The sequence below is a fragment of the Eptesicus fuscus genome, chromosome 20 (assembly GCF_027574615.1).
Source record: "Eptesicus fuscus isolate TK198812 chromosome 20, DD_ASM_mEF_20220401, whole genome shotgun sequence".
In the NCBI taxonomy this organism is placed as follows: Eukaryota; Metazoa; Chordata; class Mammalia; order Chiroptera; family Vespertilionidae; genus Eptesicus; species Eptesicus fuscus.
The window spans coordinates 36,763,441-36,782,982 of NC_072492.1; the positions used below are offsets into that span (position 1 = coordinate 36,763,441).

Consider the following 19,542-nt stretch of genomic DNA (forward strand, 5'->3'; position numbering starts at 1 on the left):
TGCAAAGAAATTACTTGTTGTTTATATGAAATTCAAATTTAATCGAACATCTTGGTTTTTATTTGCCAAATTTGATCCCTAACACGGAAGCGCAGGATCTCCAGAGCTGTCTCCCAAAATCCGAGGCCCCTAAATTGACAGGACCAGAGTGCCCCCTGGGAATGTAATGAAAGCTGGGGACCTTCTCCCAGACACAGACAAACAGCCAGACACACACGCGCAAACACACACACACACACACACACACACACACACACACATTTGCACACAATTTTGGGAGAGGCGTTAATTTGCCCCCAATGTCATCCATGAGCTCCTCTCCAGGGAATAGCTCCCCCCCCAACATAACCCCCATTTCCTCTCCTCACCCCTCTGCCCACCCCCTCCTTCCTCTGGAGGCTGGGAGATCAGAGAAGGCCCTTGGTGCTTCCTCCTGCCCAGCACCGGCTTCTTCCTGGCACAAAGAGTCCTAACCCCGGCCCCTCCCCTAAGTACCTCCCTGCCAATCTACTCACAGGGGGGCTTCTTGAGGCTCTGGGGGCTCGGCAGGGTGCCCGTGGCTCTCCGGTAGCTTAGGCGCCTGTGGACAAGGAGATGGACAGGCCCATGAGCTGGGCCACGGAACCAGTCAGGGGGGTCTTACAGAAAACGCGGAGAAACTGGTGCTGGATCCCACAGGTGGGCACAGCCTGGCCGTCTGAGGGCCTCCTGCATCAACACCGAGTTCCAGGGAAGAGGGACACGCACTGGTTCACAGGGGAAAGAAACTGAGTCTCCTGCTCCGGAAGACGCTTGCCCAGCCCAAACGGTCCCACCCAGGGGTCCAGCCCGGGGCCCAGGGTCAGCAGTGGGTTGTTACTGTCCTCCGGCCGATTCCCAAGGAAGGGAGGACCCCTCTCCTCTCCCCTGGCCTTCCCGTTCCCGAGGAAGCTGGAACATAGCAGGACTCTCGGGAGAGGCGGAGGGTGACCGTGACCCTGATTTAACGCCCTTCTCCCAGCGGAGACCTCAGCCAGACACATCATCCAATAGGGCTGTTAGTGGAGAGGCCGCTGCCAAGGTCTCACCTCTGACTGAGAAAATGCCGGGGCTCTCGGAGGTGTTTCGTTTTCCACATTTGAATGCAGCTAAAGAGCCTACCCCCACCACCTCCCCAGCCCCCAAGACCTGTGAAGCCAAAGATGCTGACGGGTCTGAGGCTCCCCTGGGGAAAGAGAGCAGGTTCTCAAGCTGCAGCACCTCAGAATCGCCTGGAACCTCTGTGAGAACAGAGCGCAGAGCCCACCCCTGGACTTCCCGATCCAGCAGGTCTGGGGCAGGGCCCAGGAATCTGCACTTCTCACAGGTTCTCAGGGGATGCTGCCGCCCCCGCCCGGGGACCCCCGAAACGGATGAACGAGGTCTGTAGGACTTCAAACCCCAGGGGAGGCCGATGCCGTCTTAACTGCCTGCCCCTCTGTCCCGGAATTTACACTTCTGGAAATCTACCCTGGGGAAATAATGTGAAATATGAGGGACAGTCTACGTGCCAGGTAACAATTGCGGCCTTGTGGCTGTGAAACACTGGAGAAGACTGGAAGGTGGGGAAGGGGTAGCGTTCCAGCTGAACTGTAAGCTCCTCCACGGCAGAAACCAGGGGTTCACAGCAGCCCACAGGATGCCTGGCACAGGCCAGCTCCAGTCACAATAAATCCGCTCATGCTGCCTGTGCATGCATGAATGGTGTAGCTCCGGGTGAACTAGTATGTAGCCATTAAAATCACACAATAACTAATAGGCAATATGTGGAAAATACTGGCGTCAAAATGTATAGTTAAAAAAAAAAAAAGCAAGATCTCAAAACACTCATGTAAAAATCACGGGAAGGAAATAATTATGCAGTTTAGATGGTGGCGAGACTTTGGGTCATTTTCTTTTCCTTGTCCTCTTCTTCCATATTTTTATATTTTTATTTGTCAACTTTCTCTAAGTATGTATTATGCAACATACATTAATAACAGAGATGTCCATATATTTCTTTAAATCTCAAAAAGTCATCACCGCCGAAACCGGTTTGGCTCAGTGGATAGAGCGTCGGCCTGCGGACTGAAGGGTCCCAGGTTCAATTCCGGTCGAGGGCATGTACCTTGGTTGCAGGCACATCCCCAGTAGGGGATGTGCAGGAGGCGGCTGATCGATGTTTCTCTCTCATCGGTGTTTCTAACTCTCTATCCCTCTCCCTTCCTCTCTGTGGAAAATCAATTAAAAAAAAAATTAAAAAAAAAAAAAAAGTCATCACCACTGGTTATGGGTCAAGAACAAACAGCCCTAGCTGGTTTGGCTCAGTGGACAGAGCATGGGCCTGTGGACTGAAAGGTCCCAGGTTCGATTCCGGCCAAGGGCACATGCCTGGATTTCAGGCTCCATCTCCAGTAGGGAGCATGTGGGAGGCAGCCTATCAATGATTCTCTCTCTCATCATTGATGTTCCAATTTCTCTCTCCCTCTCCCTTCCTCTATTAAATCAATAAAAACATTTAAAAAAAAAAAAAAAAAGAAGAAGAAGAAGAACAAACACAAGTACAATTGGAACTTACCTCAGGGAACAACACAGTGTGTCTCTCTGGCTGTGGTGGCAGAGATTCGTGGGTCTGCCAGGCACCCATTCCTCTGCCACTCTAGAACCACCCGCTGGCAACACCCCCAGACCCACCTTTCCTGGAACTGCTTGGAGGGGATAAGGCCAGCTCGAAGGTTGGTGTCCCCCACTCGCTTGGCCTGCCACCACGTAGGGTCATCCTGGCTCACCACCTCCAGGACCTGCCTGCGCTGGAAGGGCAGGCCTGCCTCCTGGCAGGGGATGGCCCGGTCCTCCCGCGGGTTGTAGTGGAAGAGGGCCCGCATGAACACCTGCAGAGGACGGGCTCCGGTGAGGCGACCCTTCATCGTGGAGACACAGACATGTCCACGCCACATGGAAAGTCAAATGACAACTATCGTTCACAATTAGGAAGCATAAGCAGCCTTGAGGATAGACAGCTAATCAGAAACATACTGCACATATTTTCTTATTGTTCTTCAACCATTTTGGATATTAGAGTCAGGAAATCCCACAAGAACCAGAAAACTAACAGATGGGCCCCTTGTCTGAATATCTTTCTCCAACCTAAACATTTCCTTAATTACCTGCTCTGCTGCGCTTAGCATACACAAGGCAACCATTAGGCCTGGGGACAAAAAGTAAAGGCAAGCACAATCCGTAATTCAAATGTGATTTTTGACATGCTAACTGCCCCTAATGAAGGCAGCAGCCATCTGTTAAATAAGTAATCTGGATGTTTTGGTAAGAACACAAATGCCAATAAAACTACTGTTACTGACTCCTCACCATCATTTTTCAGTGGGTACTTGACGCCCACATTTTTTACAGTTCAACCCGGACTCATCTGTCACACGTCTGGCTAACCCCCAACTCTCCCCTTTACCCTGAAGTCACCCTCTCCAGAGAAGATGGTGGGAAGACACAGCATTTTGTCACACTTCCTGGTTCTCTTCTATAATTCAGTGGCATGGGTTTATTTATTTCTATTTGGGCCCAATTACTTAACAGCAAATAGACAAAAAAAAAAAAAAAACCAGAGGGCTTCCTTAGGGCACTGATTTTCAACCTTTTCCATCTCACGGCACACATAAACTAAGTACTGAAATTCTGTGACACACACACACAAAATATATTTTTTTGCCAATATGAAAAACAAAATAGGTATAATTTTGATTCATTCACACCGGATGGCTATTGTTGTGTTGGCTGTTGTCATATTTTTTATTTGACAATCTAAGGGAAAAGAGGTCAGTGCCCCTGACTAAATAGTCAGGTATTGCATGTTTAAAAAATTCTGTCAGCAAAAAAGAAAATAAATAAAAATATCTGGCAGCACACTGGTTGAGAATCGCTGCCTTAGGCAGATTCAAACCGTATTCTTTTATGCCCTCCAGAAAAGATTCAGCTAGACTCCAGGAAGAACTTTCTGGCCAGGTATTGCAAGGACAGATACCCTCATCAAGCCACAGATGTCCCCAGGGTCTCAAACACTCAGAAGAGAGTATAATCCTCGATGGCCAGCCCAGATCAAGCTTCCGGCTCAAGAAGAAATACTTAGGAAGGATGAGCTAAGGGACTGGAAAACCAAGTTCTCTCCCTGTATCCAGTGAAAACCTTCAGCAGCTGCATGTGGGGCCACATTAACTCGTCCCAGGAAGAACCACCTTCCATCAGGTAAGAGTCCATATTATGGATGCCCTGGGATGCAATGGGAGAGTGCAAAAACCTTATTTCTTCATTTGTTTTAAAAAACACCTGACAGCAAACACAATGTCCATTGTTAATCCCATTCATCAAGATATTTATTGACATCTATTCTGTGCCAGGTGCTGGAATAACTCTCTTTCTTGCACTTAGTACTGGGGGGCGGGGGCTGGGAATCAGCTTTCTTGAAACATTGGCATGCACCCTGCCTTCCACTGATGAAAAGCATGCAATTGCCCTAGCTGGTTTGGCTCAGTGGATAGAGTGTCGGCCTGTGGACTGAAGGGTCCCGGGTTCGATTCTGGTCAAGGGCACATGCCTGGGTTGGGGGCTTGATCCCCAGTAGGGGGTGTGTAAGAGGCAGCCAATCAATGATTCTCTCTCATCATTGATGTTTCTATCTCTCTTTCCCTCTCCCATTCTTTCTGAAATCAAAAATATATTTTTTAAAAAGAAAAGAAAAGCATGCAATTCATTATGTTCTCCTTTCTGCCTTGGCTGCGAGGGTAGTTCAGATCCAAATGTTTTTGAAATAAAATAATGCCCTCATCTGTCCTCTCTGCCCCCACCCTAAGCTCAGGTCTCAGCCACGGCTCAGCTGGGCTTTGACAACAGCCTCCAACCAGGTTTCCCTGCCTCCAATCTCCACCTGCTCCACGTGCCTACCTCGGGGAGCTTTCTAAAACACAAACATGGTTGCATCACTCCCCTTAAAAAAACACAGCCCACCGGTATGGTTCAGACGGTTGAGCGCCAACCTGTGAACCAGGAGGTCATGGTTCGATTCCCGGTCAGGGCACATGCCTGGGTTTCGGGCTCAATCCCCAGTAGGGGGTGTGTGCAGGAGGCAGCCGATCAATGATTCTCTCTCAACATTGATGTTTCTATCTCTCTCCCTCTCCCTTCCTCTCTGAAATCAATAAAAATATTTTTTAAAAACCACAAAACAATAATTCAGAAGACAGCCCTAACCCACCTCCCCCACTCCCAGACCCCACCCCCGTATATACTCCTCTCCATTACTGGGAGCTTCCGTAAATGCAGACCCCTCTGCCTGAACTTCCCTCCACCTCTTCTCACCAGGGACCCGCTCATCTCACCCTCTTCAAGGCTCACTCCCTCGTGCCTCCCGGGCAACACCTGCCATGGCACCTGTAACCCCGTAGAGAATCTTTCCGTGGCACTTGTCACGTGGCAATAAAAGACTTGCTCCCCGGCCTCCCCCTGAACTAGGAAGCCTCAAAGCTCCTCATCAACCCTGTCGCCAGCATCTGGCAGGGCACCCGGCACAGAGGAGCTGCCCCACAAAGCTAGGCTACACAACGAAATCAATGGCAGCTACTTAATTGGTCCCAACGCCAGCACATTCGGTACCTCCTCCTCCTCCTTAGGGCCCCAATTTTCTATTTCAATTAAAATGTATTAGTAAGCTAGGTCGAATCTGGTCCACCAAGAGGCAGGGTACAAATAAATGAATCACTTTGTGACAGGATCGCAATCTACGGAGCACATGTTCCGAGGACCAGATGTACCATCTCCTCCCAGATGGCCATTTCAAAGGCTGGGCTGAGCCCTCCCCGTACCTCCAGCTCCCCCCATACCTTGCTCTCCTTTAAACGGTCCTCCTCCTGGGTGGCTGGGATGATTTTCAGGGTGATGGATCCCTGGGACTGAGCCTGAAAGGAGAGAGAGCGCAGGCTCATCATCCCCCAGGTCTAGCCCTCCAGGAGTTCACATCTCACTTCCCAGGTCTGAAAACCCACGTTGGGAGGAAAGTCAGACTCACTGCCTCCCCTGGGACCTACCTTTCCATGGGGGCACCGGTTGAATTAACAAAGCAAAACCCAAAGCCAATACCTGCATTTCAGTCAAAGGGACATAAGATTATATATATATATATATATATATATATATATATATATATATATATATAAAATTTTTATTTTTTACAGAGAGGAAGGGAGTGGGATAGAGAGTTAGAAACATCGATGAGTGCCCTAACCGGTTTGGCTCAGTGGATAGAGCGTCGGCCTGTGAACTGAAAGGTCTCAGGTTCGATTCCGGTCAAGGGCATGTACCTTGGTTGCAGGCACATCCCCAGCAGGAGGTGTGCAGGAGGCAGCTGATCGGTGTTTCTCTCTCATCGATGTTTCTAACTCTCTATCTCTCTCTCTTCCTCTCTGTAAAAAATCAATAAAATATAAAATAAAATAAAAGAAAGAAACATCGATGAGAGAAAAACATGATGAGAGAGAAACATCGATCAGCAGCCTCTTGTACACCCCCTACTGGGGATGTACCCGAAACCAAGGTACATGCCCTTGACTGGAGTCGAACCTGGGACCCTTCAGTCCGCAGGCTGACGACGCTCTATCCACTGAGCCAAACCAGTTAGGGCGGGACATAAGATTTTAAATGAGACCCCGAGGACAATGCATACACTGAATCCAGCTCTGCATCCCTCCTGACCTCTCGTGCCCCACAGGGCTGCCCTCTCTCCTTCCTCTTGGGTTATTTTTAATAACCTGGCCCAGTTTCCTTTTCCTCTTTCCTGCCTGATTTGGGGCTGGTTCCCAATCAGTACTTTCTCTTTGCTTCCATCTCCCTCAGTGGGGTCTCCAATCCCAGGCCACTCCTGTCTTCCCAGGGGTTCCTCTTCCCTCTGCCTGACAGAGACCTTGCACCCCCACGTGGGGGGCCTCTGAGGAAGAAGCTGTCAGCCCATGAGAGCACCTCCCACTGGTCTCCCTGGCCCTGCATTGCCCTGGAACACAAAGAAGGTCGGTGCCCAGAACCAGGGAAAGGGCAGTGAGACAGGAAGACTTGAAGGGGCTGCCTGCAGCCGGGCAGCCTTAAAGAGCCAGCCTTCTCTCTTCACATCTCATCCTGCTTCTGCCCCCAAACCATAAGAAGTTAGCTGCCCACCCGGGCTGACACAGTGGTTGAGCGTCAACCTATGAACCAGGAGGTCAGGGTTCAATTCCCGGTCAGGGCCCATGCTTGGGTTGCAGGCTCAGTCTCCAGTGTGGGGTGTGCAGGAGGCAGCCGATCAATGATTCTCTCTCATCATTGATGTTTCTATCTCTCTTTCCCTCTCCCTGCCTTCCTGAAATCAATAAAAATATATTTTAAAAAAACATCAATTATTTTTTTAAAAAGTTAGCAAGGAGTGTCATGTGAGGGGAGGATGCTGAGGATACAGAGGACAGAACTGTGACTGGGGCTCTTTACAATTTCAGTTTTGAGTTGAACTCCCAGAATGGACTCTGGAGGCTGTTTACATCCCAGCACAGATGTGAAATGCTGTATCCTTTTCCAGATGTTTACATCCTAATGATCACCACACATGGGATGAGAAACCACCCCTGTCCTTGCTTTCCAGGACAGGAAATCGAAACTCAGAATAATTCGATGACTTGCCCAAGGCTGCGCCACCAGAAAGTGGCGGAGGCAGGATTCAAACCCAGGACTGTCTGATCCCAAATCCCTTGCCTGGGTCCTCCCTGTGCTTCAACCTCTTAGTCCGGGTCTCCCAGAAGGGTCCCCAGGAAAGGGAGCTAGAGGTCAGGGGAATGACTGAAGAGAGAGGGTCTGCGAGAGGCAGGTGGACTAGAAGTTCAACTCCTCCTGTCCCCGACCCCGCACCCCGGGCACACTGTAAGGCCACTTGGCCTGCGGCCCTCCCATGAAAACAGGGAGGCCGAGCCAGATCCACCCTGGCTCTGGAAGCACCCGGCGTGGGTCCCCGAAGCACCACCAAACCCCCAGCACACGTGCCGCACAGACCAGGATCTGGCTGATCTCGTCGGGCCGCTTGTGCAGGACTGTGATCCCGTTCACTTCCCGGAGCTCGTCCCCAACGTGGACCAGGCCTAGGAGACACCGGAGCGACCGTTAGCACAGGAAAGGGGCTCGAAGCTCTGGGCACGGCTGGGACCCGGATAAACGGAGCCGCTCCTGCGTGCTGGGCCCCTCACTCGGCATCACAGCCTCACCACCACCCGGTGGAACCTCCAGTTTACAAGTTGGCAGCTGAGATCCAGAAAAAGTACGCAGCTTGCCTAAGGCCACACTGCTGAGTAATGGAGCCCGTGTTCGAACACAGTCATTGTGATGTAGAAAGACTGTGTTCTTTCCGCTGTAACCTCTGCTTCTTTAAAAATTGCATTAACTCTTCACCTTCCTGGGGTTACAGACACACTCCAAGAATGTCCCTCTCAAATCTTAACAAGAAAACATAAAAGCACCGGGACGATGTCATCAGGAGTGTTAAACACACCTGCCTGCTGGCCTCCGCGTCCATGACAAGCGTCTCTGGGTCCTGGGCCCTATTTCCTACTGAATTCGGACACTGGCCCAGCAGGGCTAGCACCACCCAGGAGGCGGTTAAGGGTGCAGAATCTGAGCCCACCTACGACCTGCTGAATCAGAGTCGCCTTTTAACAAGATGCTGGGGCCAGTGGGAGTGGGGGGGTCATGTGCTTGCTCATGTTTGAGAAGCTCTAGTCTAGGAGTCTCCACACAATGATCCCCAGATTTGGGGATAATGCTCCCCACACTAGGAGGTTTGCCTCCGACTCAGGAGTTCCTCCTCACACAGTGATTTGCAACTTCTTTTCTACCCAAACAAATCTGGGACATGAACACTCCCCTTTCCGTAATAGTGCAACTCGGCGGTGGGGAAGGGTGTCCCTGCCCCCCGGTTAGGAATTACCCACCAAGCCCATGCTGCGTGCATGAGTCCTGATCCCTCCCCAATCTCTCCATGTCTGAGAGATTTTCAAACAATTCCACTTTCTACCAGGCTGGTGAAAGAGAATTCCAGCCCCACTCCCCCACCCTCAGTGCACCCCAAACAGGTGACCACAGAGGAGGGGGAAACGAGACCCGTGGCCAAAGGGGGAAGGCCGGGGGATAAAGGCCACCACCTTGGCCAGGTGGGCATTGAGGCCACTCACCACTCCGGTCGGCTGCGCCCCCTCGCATGATCCTGGCCACCACGACAGCCCCCGAGTGCTCATCCCGTCGGATGGTGGCGCCCTGCATCAGAGACAGGGCAGGCAGGCTCCTCAGAAGCACCCACAAACCTCAGGTTCCAACACTCTGGACCCCGCAGAGCCTCCCCATCCCTCCCTCTGTCATCTCAGACAGCAGGTGAGAGGGGACCTTTCCGATGCTGAGGATGCAATAACACTGACATCTCTCATTAGTGCAGCACAGCACGTTACCGTGTAAGCAAAGCACGGTAACACAATGCCGATCTCATTTTGGACTTGAGGAACTGGGGCTCAGAGAAGGGAAGCCTCCTCAAGGTCACCCAGCTGAGGAGGAGGAAAGCTTTCTGTGATGCTGAATCCAGAGCTTTCCCTGTCATATCCCAGCCACTGCCTCTTGCAAAGACATTTAATAACGAGGAGAGGATGTGCCAGCAAATTCTCCTCCCTGCCTCTAACCAATCACAGGGCCTTCTGTTGGCGAAGGGAATCAATTATGCCCCAACCAGGGCTTCGGGACCAAAACTTGGTCCGTGAAGCACAGAGGAGAGGTTATCTAGGAGGAGAAAGGTCTAACAGGCCCTCCATTTCGTGCATCACACAGGCTGGACAGTGAGTGGCACGGCAGGGTGGCAGTCAGGTCAAGAGCTAAGTGTCGGAGTTGGGCAGCCCTGGGTCTGAATCCACGCTGGCATTTACTAAAAGCAGCGGCCTCAGCAAGAAAGCCCCCTATCCTCTCTGATTCTGTTCCCTCTGGGGTGGGGGGTAACATTTAACTCACGGGGTTGTGCAAGGATTACGTTAGGCAAAACATGCAAGGCACTTAGCACACGGTAAGTGCTCAATACATGCTAGCCATTTACCATTGGCTGTAACGGCAAACACCTGGGTACACTTGTTATTAACTTCGTTTGTGCCATCTATTGGAGGTACGTGAGGTAAATGTTGCTGGAAAGAGAGGCCATTAGCTGAGAACCCTGTGGCTTCCTGCCCCCTAGACCTTCATGCTTCCCATCGTGTGTCCGCTCTTTCCTCCTTCCCCCATCTTAGCGGAGGGGCTCCTGCTGTCTCAGCCGGTCCCGCTGCCCTCCCTCTCTCTCCTACATCCCCAGTGCCCCTTCTCTCCTGGACCTAAAAATATTATCATGTCTCTCCCATCACAAAAGGCCTGCAGCCCCATCCAGCAGAAGCCAGTCTCCACTCCTCTCCAACAAGCTTCTTAAAGAAACAGGGTGCATCTGCTCTCTCTGCTTCCTGCCCTCAGCGTCACAGCCCTGCAACCTCAGATGCAACAGCGAAAGCACCTGATGGCCCGCCAGCTGCAGCCCGCAGTCTGCTCTCCTCGGATCAGCCTCCTGCCTGACTCTGGTGCTCACCCTCCCTCTGGGCCCTGGGGACACCTCTCCCCCAGTGCTTCTCAGTGACAAACCATCTCCTTGGCCGAGTCCTCCTCTATCTGCCTTTGAAATGCTGACTACAGGGCTAGGACCTGGCCCTGGCCCCCTTCATGTCTCACTTTGTAAACTCTTTACCCGGAGGTCTCCACCTCTCAGGTGTGACGTTAAGCCCTCCTGGATGCTGGGGATGCCACGTTTGTATCTCTGGACACATCATCCTTCCACCTCCTGGACATCCCCACTTTCGAGTCACACAGGCCTCTTGAACTCAGTGGGGCCTAAGCTCCTTCTTATTTGCTCCCCAGAATTATGGCCCCAACACCCACACAGTCGTCCAAGCAGGACCCCTGGGCATTATTCCAGGTGCCTCCACAGACGCCTGCCCAAACCGTGGCAGTCACAAAGTGACAATAATTTTGTTTCTGAAATATTTCTTGGATTTCTCTTCCCTATTCCCACGGGTCTAGGTCAAGCCCCGTTTCTGAACCTCCTGTATCTGGCCCCCACCTGCAAATTGGCTTTCTGCGTCGGGCCTCACTCTCCAGATTACTTTCTACTGGGTAGCCAGTGTGAGCTTTCTACACTGCAAATCCGGCCATGCTATTTCTCGCTTAAAACCTTTCCATGGCTCCCCCTGCCTTCGAGGTCAAGCTAAGCAACTGTGCGTGGACAAGCAGGTTCTTTTATGATCTGCCACTGATCTGGCCTCACCCCTGTCGCTCCCTACCTCAAACCTGGCATTCAGCCCGGCTGGTATAGCTCAGTGGCTGAGCATCCACCCAGGAACCAAGAGGTCGCGGGTTCGATTCCCGGTCAGGGCACATGCCCGGGTTGCGGGCTCGAATCCCCATCCCCAGTGGGGGGACTGCAGGAGGCAGCCGATTGATGATTCTATTTCATCACTGATGTTTCTATCTCTCTATCCCTCCCTCTCTCTCTCTAAAAGTCAATAAAAACATTTAAAAAACAAAACCAAAAAAAACCTTGGCATTCTATGCCCATACCAGGCAGGTCCGATTGCCTGAATATTCCATGCCATTTACCTTCCCATGGCTTTGTAGTCTACTTTGTGAAATTGCCCTTCTCCCTTTTCCTTCTAGAAAAATCCCTGTTCATATTTTTTGGAATTCAGCACAGGCATCACCCCTTCCAGGAAACCCCCAGTCACCACCTCCTGTGAACTCCCAGAGGGCAAGGACGAGGTCTGAATCATCCCTGAACTGCCTGCACCCCACAGGGCGCCCGGCACACAGAAGGGTGCACGATGTGTCTGCCCAGCCGATGGATGACTGCCGTTTGGAAAGGAAGGAAACAGGGGCAGGGGAGAGAGCCCGCTCTGTCCGCAGAAGGGGGTCCTCTGAGGTCATCTGGTGAAAGCTGACGATCGAGAGTGCCAGCTGCGGCGTTCTTCGGGGCAAGCACTCAATTCTCTGGACTTCCCCTACTTCCCTCCATCTCATAAACAACCCTGTCCCTTTGCTCGGTAAATCAATGCTGAACCAGGACCAGCATGATAACCATCTGTCTGCCGGGGAGAAGAATGGCTGCTGCCCTGGGCTTCCTCGGGATCCAGGGCCTGGCAAACGTTTTGTAAAGAGCCAAGTGTACGTATTTTAGGCTACGGGGGCCGCATAGCCTCCGGTGAAACCACTTAACTCCGCCGTTGCGATGTAAAGGCAGCTATAGACAATATGGAAAGGAACAGGATGGCCGTGTGCCAATAAAACTTTATTTACAAACTCTGGCAGTGGGCTGGCTTTGGCCCTTGGACCGTGGTTTGCCAGTTCAGAGCATGATGATCAGAGCTGCCCCGTCCAGTCGTGCAGGTTATTTACTGCACAAAGCGCGGCCGCGGCGGAGGGAGGCTGTATCTACCCAGGGAAAGGGGGACCCTGCGCACAAAAGTGGGACAGGGACCAGGGACAGGCCTGACAAAGCTCCTGTCACTCCCTCCAAAGACTCCAGGAGGGTCCCTTCCCAGGTTTCTGGATGGAACAGGGAAAGGGGGTGGGGGTGGGGGTGGGGTGCCACCTACCAGGGGTTCCTTGTTCTTTACCAGGCGGACAATCTTCACTGATTCTTCATCAAAGTCCTCATCAATATTGTCAGGCAGAGGGGGGAGAACAGGGTCGAAATTCTTCTGAGCAACCGTATCGTGCACCATGAGCATGGCCTGTCAGGAAAGCAAGAGGAGTGAAAGGCTGGCCCAGAGCTCACCGGGGTCAGGCGGAGGGCCCTGGCTGGGCAGTGGTCTGGGGATCTCGATTTCATGCCAGGCAACCACCCCAGACACGGGTACTTAGGATGGCTCACGGAGGAGCCCCCTTCCTCAGTTTCACGACTGAGTGCTCAGGAGACCCAGGCTGTGTGGGTGGGCAGGGACCGCAACATGACTACCCTGAGGTGGGGGGTGGACAGCAGCCGGAGCAGCTCCCTCTCGTCGCTGTGCACGGAGGTGGCCTGCAGCTCCTCCATCACCTGTAACAGGGCAATGAGACGGTGGCTGTGGGTGCTTCACGCCTGCTGGGAGTCCCCAGGGAAAACCCGGCTCCCTGGACCCAGACCCAGGAGCCCTCCCAGCCACGGCTACAGCACCCAGGGCACATGGACCCTCAGCCACCCAGGACGGATGCGCCCCGGGAACTCACACCGGGGATCAGAAGAGCCTGAGCAGCTCCACAGGGCACACCTAACGGACACTGACTTAGGAAGTCCTTCCCGGGTGTCACTGGCTCTGCGTGGACCTTCTCACCTAGCGCTCACGATGAACTAGAGGTAGCCGGCACTACTGTTTTGTCATTTTACAGATGAGAATTAAATGAAAGATTAGCTATCTTGCCCAAGGTCAGAAAGCTCGGAAGTGGCACAGCCAGGACTTGAACCTGGGCTTACCTGGCTCCATTATCTGTGCCCTCATCACTACCTTCTTTTATAAATGAGGAAATTGGGGCTCAGAGAGGCTGAGTGACTTGTGTAAGGTTGCAGAGCTAGTAGTGAAGGCAGTGCTGTGCCTGGGAGCCTAGCAACCTCACGTGCTCCTCATCGCCGCATCCCGCGGAGCAGAAAGGAGAGGGAAGTGCGCCCACAGGCTGCGCCCTCCCCTCAGCAGGCCACCTCCTGGGGCGAGGTGAGCTTATCCATCAACAGGGACAGCTTTCCCCAAATCATGCAACACAGAGGACAGGCCCGCAGGAAATTAGGAAGCATTCCTTTAAACCAGGAGCCTGAGCCAGGAGGCGGGATGGGCTGCAAGTCCCTTGCCCCCAGGACTTCACACTGGGCCTCTCCAGACACGCGTCCGGTTTGACCCGTTCCTATTGCCAGTCCTCAACAGCTTGGGAACTGCAGATCTGATCCAAATGCTCTCATTTCACAGCTGGGGAAGCAGACTTTCTCGGGAACACACAGTAAGTGGGCGTCGTCATGTCACCACGCTCCCAAGCCCAGTCCAAGGCTCACGAGTTCCTCCCGGCCTGTTAGGAGGCCCAGGGAGGAGGAAGAGGAGGAGGAGGAGGAGGAGGAGGAGGAGGAGGAGGAGGAGGAGGAGGAGGAGGAGGAGGAGGAGAGACACTCTTCACCTTGGGGCTCCCAAGTCCCAAGTCGCCTGGCTAAGCAATGGTGATGAGGCAAGATGACAGAGCACTACGGGTGGGGAGAAGGCTGACACCAGAAGGAAAAGCTTGGGGCTTACATCCTCGGCGAGGGCCACGGCGCTGTGCAGAACAGGGGTTGGACTTTGCCTCTCGTAATAGCGAAGCTTCTCGTGAATCTGCAAAGACAGCGATTTCCGGCTGGGGCCTCCCAAGCCAGCTGCCTAGGTTTACCCTGGACACCACTCAGCCCGCCCACGGCTGCAGGGCTGCAAACTGGGTCATCCACAGGGCAGCGGAAGAGAAAGCCCGGCAAGTGGGCCCCTGAAGGCCTTCCTGGGGCAGGGGGGTGGCTAGGGTGACCTCCAGGGGCCTCAGCCAGCTAGGAAGCCCTCGAGAAGCCCTCACAAGGCAGGATGAAATGGGGCTGTACCTTCATTAAGTAACTGAGGCTTTTTTCACTGAACACATCCTTCAGGAAGCCCATCTCTTCCTTGTGGTTGGAGTCCGGTCTGAGTTGAGAGGTCAGCAGCGCCAGGGTCTCATGCAAGCCTGCCGAGAGTGTAGGAAAACACAGTACAGCCGACACAAGGGTACCTCCGTGGAGACGCCCAAGGGAAACCCCCAGTGGACCCCCAAACAACACAGCGCTGTCCTGTGAGCATTCCCTCCACAGGCTCACATTCCCGAGAGCCGGCGCTGACCGCAACCTGCTTTCTCTCCAGCCCGGCGGCTGGGCAGCTGCTTCCCTTCAGGGCACGGAGACCAAGCCCTGGGGCCGCACTCACCGGAGTCCTCCGACAGCACCGGCATGTCTGTGCTGGTCAGACCCCCAGCGCTGCCTGGATCCTGCAGGAAAGAGGGGGAGGGGAAGGGGAGAAGCTCCATGAAGCATATTCATTCAACAAACAGCGATGACACATCTCCTGCGTCTGTCCGCGGCCAATATGGGGACAGAGGGGACGGGAACACATAACTCTCTGCTCACTGTCTGCAGAACGGGGAGAGCACTGAGACTTGCCGAGTGCCTGCAACGTGCCAAGCCCTGTGCTGGGGGGGTTTCCTGTGACATTTTTCTTCATCTGCACAAGGCGCCGAGGAATGACTACTAATATTATTATTTTACGGATGGGAAAACAGAGGCTGAGAGGAATTCAGTAACTCGCGGGTCGGCATCCATGCGTGGCCCTGGCTGACTGTGGGTGCTCTCCTCCACCGCACCCCCTTCTCCTGTGACCTTCTATGAGGCTCACTCCGGTCCCTGGCCTGTCACACCTTCAACAAGTATCTGGCTGGGCCTACAAGCTCCCTCCTTTCCCTCCATCCCCCCAAGCCCCAACCGGAAGGAAGCCTCCCCCGAGAACAGAGCGCACGGAGGAGGAGAAAGGAGAGCGCAGGGGGGTCCTGCCTCAGAAGGCCCCCCAACTGCTCTGCAGCACGTGGACCTCAAAAAGTCCTCCTTCAGAAGGGGGCTAGGAGAGGAATGATTCATTCATTCCGGAAACACGGGGCAGCCCCGCTGCGACTGCACGGGTGACACTAAGATGCCTAAGAATGGGACCCGGCCCTCCAGCCACAGCGCCCCCCCAACCCCCCGCCCCCTACGCCGGACTTGCCCTCTGGCTCCTTCTAGCCGAGCACCCCCCCTCTCCCCGAGGCGGGCAGGCTCAGACTCCAGCTCGCCTTCAGAGGGAACCTGCGGGACAAACAAGGAGCGAGGCTGAGCGAAGGAGAGGCGAAACCTGGGGGGCCCTGGGGGGCGGCCTGGCAGGATGCCCGGCGGCTGGGAAGGAGCGGGGCGCCAGGGGGATGGGGGAGTGCGGGAGGGGGGCCCGGGAGCCGTGGGGCGGGGACTGCGCTCCCCCTACCCCGAGCTGGGGGCTCTGCGGGCCGCGAGGCTGCGGTGGGCACTGGGGCGGGTCTCGGCCCACCCTCCGCGCCCCCGCCCGGCCCCTCCCGCCGCGGCCCCCGGTCCCCCGTCTGCTCCCGGCGCGGGTTCTTACCTGGGCGCCGAGTCTCCGCTCCAGCCCCGGAGCCACGCGGGGGCCGGGAGCCTGGGCCGCCGCTGGCTCCGCCTTCCCGGCCCCTCCCTGCCAGGACCGCGCGCGGCGGGGTGGCGGAGCCAGAGAAGGCGAGGCGCGGGGAGGAGGAGGAGGAGGAGGAGGAGGAGGAGGAAGGAGGAAGGAGGAGAGGCCGCCGAGGAGGAGGCGGGGGAGGAGCGAGGCTGCGCCGCGTCCGCCGCTGCCAGCCCTCTGCTGGCCCAAGCTTCGCCTCCTGCGTCCTAACCCCTCCCCACTGTCCTCCCACCCGAGCCCCGAGGGGCCCTCTGCCGAGGTCCCCCCTCCCCCCGCCTGTGCCCCCCCCCCCCACAACCCGGGCACACAGCCAGCCGTTCCTCTGCCCCCCACCGCCCACACACACACCCAGCGTATTGCGGGGTGGACGCTTGCTGAACGCATCATTCGATTTTGCAAACATTTATGGAGCACCCTCCGAGTGCCAGGCACTGTGCCAGGGGCTGGGGCTCAAAGACAACCGAGACGGAGGTCCTGGATTTGAGGGACTCCCAGGCGGGGCAGGGGCGGGGGCGGGGGCGGGGCGGACGCGAGGACAACCCGGTAACAATGCCACGCGCTGGGAGAGCCGGATCGGCGCGCGCGGCCCGGGGCGCGGAGAAGTCCTGGGGGAGAAGTTGGGCTGGGAGACCCGCAAGGCTCAGTCCTGCTCGGGAGCGGGCGGAAGGGGCGCGGGGAAAGGGGAGGCTTGTGTGCAGGCGCTTCGCGTGAGGACAGGCTCAGAGCGGCCTTGGCGATCACGGACTTTCATGGTGCTGTCCCTCCGGCCCGGCACTCCTCAGCCCCTCGCATCACGCTAACCATCCTTATCTCTGCTCTGTAACAGGAACCTGAGGCCCAGGGGTGGACGGCTGGGGGTGGAGGAGAGGGCAGGAGCTGCCCAGGGAGTGAGCAGGTGGTTGGGGGTATCAGAGGGTAAGGAGTGGGTGAGAACCCGCCCCCTCCCCCAGCAGCAAAGAAAGAGGAGAGGAAACGGGTCCCCATTCCCCACCCCCACCCCCCCAGGAGCCTGCAGTGCTTGGGTCGGTGGTCAGTGTTGTCAGTGGCAGAGTAGGTAGGTCATGAAGACATTTTCCCTCCGCCCTCAGACATCTACACCAGGGTTTCCCCGAATATAAGGCGCCTATAGTCAGAGGTTGTGTAGGGCCGGAGCCCTGCCAGAGTCTGCATGTCTAACTAGCTCCCAGGGGATGTGATGTTCCCTGTCTTAGGACTTCACTTTGGATAAAGGAAGCCTATAGGAGACAGGTTTACCTGTGGTGCTTAGTGTTAGATGTCAAGAGCCACCTGATAACCCTAGCTGGTTTGGCTCAGTGGACAGAGTATCAGCCTGTGGACTGAAAGGTCCCAGGTTTGATTCCAGCCAAGGGCACATGCCTGGGTTGTGGGCTCGATCCCAAGTAGGGGGCGTGCAAGAGGCAGCCAATCAATGATTCTCTCTCATCATTGATGTTTTCTATCTCTCTCTCCCTCTCTCTTCCTCTCTAAAGAAATATCAAAAAAAAAAAAAGCCACCTGCTATAGGGTCAAATGATTTTTGACAAGAGCAGCAGCAAATGATGCTGGGACAGCTAGACATTCAGGTGTGTTTGGTGTTGGGGGTGGGAGCCCTGTTTCATACCATATACAAAATTCCATTTAAGAAGGTCTAAACATAAACTAAATGGGTAAACCTTCCAGAAAAACATAGATGATTATTTTCTCAATTTTTCAGTAGTCAGAGATGTCTTAGAAAGGACATAAAAAAACAGACCCTAAAAAAGTTGAGAAATGAACTTCGTCAAAATTTAAAACTTTTGTTTATCAAAAAAACACTATCAAGAAAATAAATAAGTGAGCCACAGACTGAGAGGAAATATTCATAACAGATATATCTGACAAAGGACTTTGCAACTCAGTAAAGAACTCCTGTAACTCAATAATAATAATAACCAAAATAATGGGCAAAAGATGTGAACACACCTCACAAAAGATGATGTATAAATAGCCAATAAGCATATGAGAAAATGCTTACCCAATATAATTTGTCATTAGGAAATTGCACATTAAAACCATAAGCAGGTATCACCATACATCTACCCTATGATCCAACAAATCCACTCCTAGGTAGTTATCCAAGAGAAATAAAACCATCTGTCCACAATACCTATACAAGAATATCAATGCATCTTTATTCATAACTAGAGGCCCAGTGCATGAAATTCATGCACGGGTAGGGTCCCTAGGCCTGGCCAGCGATCAGGGCTGATTGGGGCCTTCCAGCTGTCAGCAGGGGCCTTCCTCTGTTCCGTGCCGCCCCCTGGTGGTCAGCGCACGTCATAGTGAGCGGTCAAACTCCCAGTTGGTTGAACTCCTGAAGGGACAATTTGCATATTAGCCTTTGATTATATAGGATAGCCAAAACCAGAAAACAATTCAGATGTCCATCAACAAGTGAGTGGATAAATAAATTGTAGTATATCTGTACACTGATATGTATATTCACTCATCAATGGGGGGGAGGAAAAAAACCAAACTACTATTTAAAGATTATTTCTACCATGTTACAACATGGTCGAATGACAGGTGTGTTACTAGTATACTGCATGATAGAAGGCAGACATGAAAAATACATAGTGTAGGATTCCTGGGGGGTTGCGATCTTGATGCTGTCCCTACACTCACAGACCTTGATGTGGCTGTTCCAGAGACCCGGTTTATTCTTCACACAAATTAGCAAAAGGACTCCAGAAGAGACAGAAATATTAACAGGCCAATTTCAATAGAGTTGTCAAAGAATTGCTCCCTCAAAAAACATCAGGTAGTTCTGCAGGAGAATTCTACCAAACATTTAAAGAACAGATATCTTTAACTCTTCTAGAACAGCGATTTTCAACCAGTGTGCCACAGGAATTTTTACAACATGCAATACCTGACTAGTCAGGGGCACTGACCACTTTTCCCTTAGATTTTCAAATTAAAAAAAAAAATTACAACAGCCAACACAACGATAGCCGTCCAGTGTGAATGAATCAAAATTATACTTTTTTTTTTTTTTTGGTCAGATCCACAAAACAAGAATTATCAAAGCTATTCAAGAAGAAATAGATAACCTGAATGGTCATGTATCTATTAAAGAAACTGGAGGGGGAAAAAAATAACCCACAAGAAATATTTCCAGGGATAAGGGGGGATATTCCATAATGATGAAGGATCAGTTGAT

The 19,542-nt window shown here is 53.3% G+C and overlaps 1 protein-coding gene across 1 annotated transcript in view; it reads right to left on the minus strand.

Moving 5' to 3' along the window:
* Positions 1–15,093, minus strand: part of MPP3 (MAGUK p55 scaffold protein 3) — a 25,683-nt gene extending 10,590 nt beyond the window's left edge. The window contains exons 1-10 of the mRNA XM_008149291.3: positions 15,054–15,093; positions 14,699–14,817; positions 14,367–14,444; positions 13,073–13,153; positions 12,711–12,848; positions 9,243–9,324; positions 8,071–8,156; positions 5,886–5,960; positions 2,692–2,888; positions 516–580 (exon numbers count right to left, since the gene is read on the minus strand). Coding sequence (XP_008147513.3) covers positions 516–580; positions 2,692–2,888; positions 5,886–5,960; positions 8,071–8,156; positions 9,243–9,324; positions 12,711–12,848; positions 13,073–13,153; positions 14,367–14,444; positions 14,699–14,817; positions 15,054–15,078 — 946 coding nt within the window. The 5' untranslated portion in view covers positions 15,079–15,093. The remainder of the gene's footprint in view (positions 1–515; positions 581–2,691; positions 2,889–5,885; positions 5,961–8,070; positions 8,157–9,242; positions 9,325–12,710; positions 12,849–13,072; positions 13,154–14,366; positions 14,445–14,698; positions 14,818–15,053) is intronic.
* Between the last annotated feature and the right edge of the window lie 4,449 nt (positions 15,094–19,542).